General features: G+C 38.4%; 2 protein-coding genes across 2 annotated transcripts; both read right to left on the bottom strand.

Annotated features, from left to right (window-relative positions):
- Positions 1-2,625: 2,625 nt before the first annotated feature.
- LOC118489729 lies at positions 2,626-3,686 on the bottom strand. Its single transcript, XM_035987265.1, has 3 exons — positions 3,427-3,686; positions 3,145-3,308; positions 2,626-3,059 (listed from the first exon to the last, which is right to left on the bottom strand). Exons 1-3 carry the CDS (start codon positions 3,684-3,686, stop codon positions 2,797-2,799), a joined length of 687 nt encoding a protein of 228 aa, XP_035843158.1. The 3' UTR covers positions 2,626-2,796.
- A 712-nt stretch (positions 3,687-4,398) lies between these two features.
- On the bottom strand, positions 4,399-6,067 carry LOC110937884. The gene is made up of 2 exons (XM_035987264.1): positions 5,158-6,067; positions 4,399-5,066 (listed from the first exon to the last, which is right to left on the bottom strand). The coding sequence occupies exons 1-2, from the start codon at positions 6,065-6,067 to the stop codon at positions 4,399-4,401; spliced, it is 1,578 nt and encodes a 525-aa protein (XP_035843157.1).
- Positions 6,068-6,286: the final 219 nt, after the last annotated feature.

The following is a 6,286-nucleotide window of genomic DNA, read 5'->3' as shown; positions in this document are numbered from 1 at the left end:
CATGTCTTCCGAGACACACAAATTGAATTCAAACTATGGCTTCTGACACGCTAAACCTCGAACATTGCTTTCGAATCTGATTGCTGGAAAAGAAATATAATAAAGGTTACATAAAAATCTAGTGAATACATAGGGAGTTAGAGTAGTTAAGCTTGCTTTTGAGAACATTGCATTGTTTTCATGTAATCTAAAAGTAGTTTTGATAATTAATGACATAACGCGTTAACATGAGTTGACACACACTTAAAAGGGTTAGTATTTGTGTTCTACCAGTCATGGTCATAAATGTGTTGCCATGATAATAAACACAATTAAAAACTTTTCTAAATAGGTTCAATGGTCTTAACTCGCTTATAGCACGCATAAAACATTTTACTTATCGGGGTAGATATATTAATAGGTCAGCACAACACACTTATGATCCGTTAACTATAGTTTTATGAAACTAAGTCTATGATAATTAAATAAGGATTGCACATTTTTGTAACCTTTATTTCATAAATGTGTTTATGAATTTTGAACATATTGTGCCTTTTTTAGATTATTGAGTTATTTATATTTAATCATGTTAAATGTGAAGTGTCATCAATGTTCTTTAACTTGTTGAAATGCATTAATCACGTTAAATGTTTCTTATCGCGCAACTCACATATTAAACGTGTTTGTCTTAACATTGAAGAAACTAACACATTTAGTTAAACGTAGTGTGGTTAAGTTCATTTGTCATGTTTAACGGGTTGTGTTAAACACAACTTTACAAGTTTTACCAGCTCTACTAGATTGTCAGGGTAGTTTCACTGGTTCACTGACCTGCCGAATTACTAAAGTAAGAGAGTGAGAGTTGTTTAGCTTGTAACTGAGGGGTATTCGAGTATAGAAACGACTTCCTAGTGGTTTCCCATCTATCATTGGTTGTGTTGTCGTAGGCTTTGTTAAGGGCTCAATGAGGATAAGGAGTTAGCAAATGGGATGGTTGGTATCCTTCGAAACATGGGTCTTGTTTTTTAGATATTCAATGGGAGGTTTACTGGCATTAATGTTCTTCAGAGTATTCAAAAACCATGATGGGTATCTGAAGTTATTAATTTCATTGGATTACTAGTTGAATATATGATGTTTTTATAGTTGATGTGCATGAATCATATTTATATTTTATAAAGATTTTTCACAAAGATTTCAGTTTTATAAATGGTTTCTTTTACCAAAGACTAAAACACACACAAATAGGCAAGTGTACCCATCAGTAAGTAATATAGTAAACGGTAAAAAACTCGGTACTAAATCTTTGTTAATCTTTCACCTATTAATATTTAAGAAATGAATTTTCTTAACTAGCATGCGGATCAAGACAAATAAACAAGTAATACGAACAAAGACAATGATATATGAGATATTACCTAGACTACAAATCCACCAAGTCACATGATGAAATCTAGAATGAAATAATGGTGTGACTCGAGTAACTAGGTTCCGGCTAAGATATCCTAATTTTATAATTCTTGGGAAAATTAAAATGATAACATTCCTTCATCACCTAGAATTATGCCATGAATTCTAATTTTACCATTTATACGTGTAATCACTACAAGAACAGGGCACCTTTAGCGGCGACGGGTGTCGCCGGTATTGATCGCTTTTGTCGCCGCTATTGACTATTAGCGGCGACATGTCGCCGGTAAAGCATCGCCGGTATTGCTCGGACGCTATTGACTGACTGTCGCCGGTATTGATAGCTGTCGCCGGTATTGATGCTGCACTTTTAGCGACGACAGCTGTCGTCGCTAACTGTGTCGCCGGTGTTGACTTTCGTCGGTAAAGGATTAAGAGCAATAGCGGCGACACGTGTCGCCGCTAAAAGTCTATTTTTTTTTAATACAGCAGCTGTATATACAGCTGCCCAGCCAGTTTTTACGGCCGAAAAAACAAAACCTGCCTATTTTCAAACAACGCAAGCATACGCAATGAACATAATCAACAATATACTAAAGGTAATATAATTAAAAACTACGTTTAAGTCGTACATTATATCCTACAACGTTTAATTAAATCCAAAGCATACATTAAAAACAAGTCACTCATCGTCATCGTTATCGTTGGGTTCATCGTCGGATTCATTATCGAATAAGTTGTCAGAATCGTAGTCTTTTGACTTTCCTTTTCCTTTTCCTTGTAAAGCAAGATAGTTGTTAAGTTGGTTCAAAAATGACGGGGTTTGGAACAAGCTGTTAACAAAATCCTACAATAATAGATAGCAAAACGTATATTAGCATATTAATTAACGCTACCAACATATATTTAACAAGGAAACATGCGTTCGTTTGTCATTTTTTAAATTGCGCAGTTTACCTCGGAAAAGGGTTCTTGCGTCCGAGCTTGCGAAGACGACATGTTAGATGACGAGTGCGAGGACGTGTTGGAAGAAGGTTTAGGCCCCATCCCGCGGTACCATCCTCGCCGCTCACCCAACGCTTCCTGATACGGGGCAATTGGCGGACCCTCACCGCTCCATTGACTTGTGGCCTGTTGTATGTTCCGCTGTATTTTACGAAGATGATTAAATATATGTGTGTGTATATATATATATTTGTTATAGAAAATAATACTTAAAAGAAATACTTACGTACTTGCGGTCAGAGTACCGCTTCATAAGCACAGCCCTAATGCCACCCGTCAAGTTTTTGGCCTCTATATCACGTTCCACTTCATCAAAATTGAAATTTTCCTACAAATTAAATAAAAAAGTTAAAATATCATATATAAATTAGATTTGCATGTGCTTAAATATTTGATAAAATTTTATGCATATAAGTTATTTACCCGTAAGTGGTTCATGAGGGCATCCTTGTAATGTTGTTCAACGTTATCCCATCCAATTTTATCGAGGGGGATGGACCGCCACATATACAGGCCGGCCTCCCGTGAAAACATATCCCTTGTTTTACCGACAGGGGTATACGTGACCTGCCTGTCAAACGTAAGCGATACAGGCCCCCCCGCTTTTACCAGACGCCTTAGTTTCTCGTTTTTTGCTTTCCCCCTAACCCTCTTCGGGGGAACCGCTGCAATTAAAACAAAAATAATTAGTAACAACATTTATAATATATAAAATATAAGGACTACAAAATAATTTAGTAAAAGACTTACCGTCTGTCTCATGTGTGCCACGAAATCCACCAGGAGGAATCGGTGGATCACCAGCGCCGTCACCCCCATGTCCCCAGGGGGGCACATCAGCCATCAGATACGCGAATATCAACAATATCGAAAACATACTCCCTATAAAGTTATAAATGTTACAGCATGTGTATCTAATACAAATTAAGGGAAAGTACAACAAGTGTAACTCAAATTCAAATAAATATTTCAAACAAGTGTTAATCAATTACAAATCAATAAAAATTACAATAACTTTTCTTTTAGTCAGACTCCACATAATCGGGATCATCCTCATCATAAGCAGCCTCGACCTCATCAGAATCAGTCTCGACTTCAAACACTTCATCGACGGCGGCCGTTGGGGGATCAACTTCAATTGAAGGCTCACCGGCAGTAACATGAGAAGATCCAATTTGAAAGTATTGGGTCAAGTCAATGACAAGTGAACAGTCAGATGAAGAGTTGTTGTCAACAACGTCACTATCTTCTAAGCGTTTGCCAACATTTTGAAACCTTATTGACGCGGTCATCACTTAATGGCTGATCCAAATTCTTCGATGATTAACATTTTCGACTACCCACCTATGTTTATTTTTTTGGTTTCGAGACGTTTCTTGGATGAAGAACACTTGTTTGGCTTGCGAAGCAAATATGAGTTGATCGTCTTTGTCCCATTCATGTTCAGTGCTTATACTGGTGATATTATTGTCATGGTTTACACCCCTTTGAGTATCAAACCACTTGCATCGAAATAGGACAGTGGAATAATCATTTGTATAACGCAACTCAATAATTTCTTCTAATTGGCCATAAAATTTCACACCGTTCTCTCCAACCACTTCCACCCCAGAGTTTTTGCGTTGTGCATTTTGCATCACGTTCAAGTGTCTTAAACCTAACACCGTTGACTATGCAAGCAGTGTAAGTGTAAGCAGTCATTTTCGCACAAATTGAAAGAGCATACAACTCCGGGTGGAATTCTGGAGAATTTTGTGTTTTCATCGAATGGACCTAACAAATATATAGTAATAATGTTTGTTATATATGTATTACCTAGCAAGTATAGAGTAATGAGTGTTATATATGTATTATACCTTATGGAGAAACCATCCCGGAAATTTGGTTTTAAGATCATCATGGGGATGTGTATGTTTGAATTCACTACATTGATGACAAATATAAGAAAGGAACGAAAAATACCAATTAACAGATTATGAAATGTTAAAGATAGAAGCACTCACTTCATGTACTCCCTAACTTCTGCGCAGCTTTCGAGGACAAACCATTCCATCTTGCTTTTTTCGATGAATGATAGATATTTCTCCTTTCTTGCGCCAACATAACGACATTTTGACTCAAACACCCATAACTTTCTTTTTCAACAACGACATCATCGTTTCTATCTGGGCGATTGAACTTAGTCTGAACATCTTTAAGGTACATTGAACAAAATGTTAGAGCTTCTTCAAACACATAACATTCAGCTATACAACCTTCAGGCCTTGCCGGGTTTTTAACATAGTTCTTTAGTTTTTTCATGTACCTTTCAAATGGATACATCCATCTAAAAGCTACTGGACCTCCCGCAATCGCTTCATCAGGTAAATGCACAAGTAAATGAACCATAATGTCAAAAAACGCAGGTGGATAGATCATCTCTAACTTGCATAAGATGGTAACAATGTCATCCTTTGCTTTCTTCATATCATCCACCGATAGTGTTCTAGAGCAAAGTTGCTTAAAGAACATACAAAGGTCTACTATTGGTGTAGATGTATCTTTAGTCAAAAGCCCTCTAACCCCAATCGGTATCAAACGTTGCATGAGGATATGACAGTCATGAGATTTCAACCCGGTAATGTTAGCATTGTTATTTGTCACCCTCTTACTGATATTAGATCCAAACCCATCTGGTAATTTAACATTTTTAATAAACTGACAAAAAAAGTTTTCGATCATCGGACTTGAATGAGTACTTTGGGTGGGGACTTAAGAACTTGCCACCCGATTGTTTCAGCCATTGTGACGGCCGAATGTTTAGTTTTTCCAAGTCAGACCGCGCATTTGGCGTGTCTTTGCTCTTATCGTTCATCAGAAGAGTACCGAGCAAGCTGTCGCACACATTTTTCTCTATATGCATTACATCTAAGTTATGTTTCAGCTGCAGAGAAGACCAATACTCAAGGTCAAAAAATATGCTTCTTTTGGACCAGTTCAACTCGAAATCTGACCGGGTTATCCTCCTACCTCCAAAATCTGGATGCTTGCCTGGTAGACGATTAATTAAACGACCTAGTTGAGCTTCTATGTCAGCTGGGCTAAACTGTCTCGGAGGGTCTCGTGTCTCGGGTCTCCCGTTAAAGTCGAGACTTGTTCTCCAAGGATGGTTGGCATCTAAGAACCGGCGATGGCCAACATAAGCACATTTACCAGTTACACGTATTGAAGGAGTGTCTTGGTTACAAGTTGGGCATGCCATGTAGCCTTGTCCGCTCCAACCTGATAGGCTACTACGGGCTGGAAAGTCATTTATGGTCCATAACAACGCCGCCTTCATTGTGAAGTATGTGTTTGTTGCTACGTCTTTAGTACGTACACCTGTCTGCCACAATTGCTTAAGCTCATCCACTAACGGTCTAAGGAAAACGTCCATGTCTTTCCCCGGTGATTTAGGGCCAGGAATCAACAAGGTCAACATGAATGTGGACTCTCGCATGCATAGCCAGGGAGGCAGATTATATGTGGTGAGTATAACCGGCCACGTGCTATGAGTCGAGGATCCACTAACGTTGTTAAAGGGATTAAAACCGTCAGCTGCAAGCCCTAAGCGAACATTTTGTGGCTCCATCGCGAAGTTTGGGTACTTTTTATCAAAGTCTTGCCATGCAGATCCATCAACTGGATGACGCATAGTCCCATCTTCCGATCGTCCGGTACTATGCCATATCATATCTTTCGCTGTGTGCCTTGAACAATACAAACGTCATAGTCTAGGCGTCAAAGGAAAGTATCGTAACACCTTACGAGCCACCTTCGTGCCTTTTGTGTCTTTATCGACCCATCGACTCTCATTACAAACGGGACAATTTTGCAAGGACTCGTTTTCTTTCCAAAAGAGAGCACAATCATT

Source organism: Helianthus annuus, unplaced genomic scaffold (assembly GCF_002127325.2).
Source record: "Helianthus annuus cultivar XRQ/B unplaced genomic scaffold, HanXRQr2.0-SUNRISE HanXRQChr00c107, whole genome shotgun sequence".
In the NCBI taxonomy this organism is placed as follows: Eukaryota; Viridiplantae; Streptophyta; class Magnoliopsida; order Asterales; family Asteraceae; genus Helianthus; species Helianthus annuus.
Note: the sequence above shows the minus strand (reverse complement) of the source record. Positions and strands in the feature narration are given on the sequence as shown.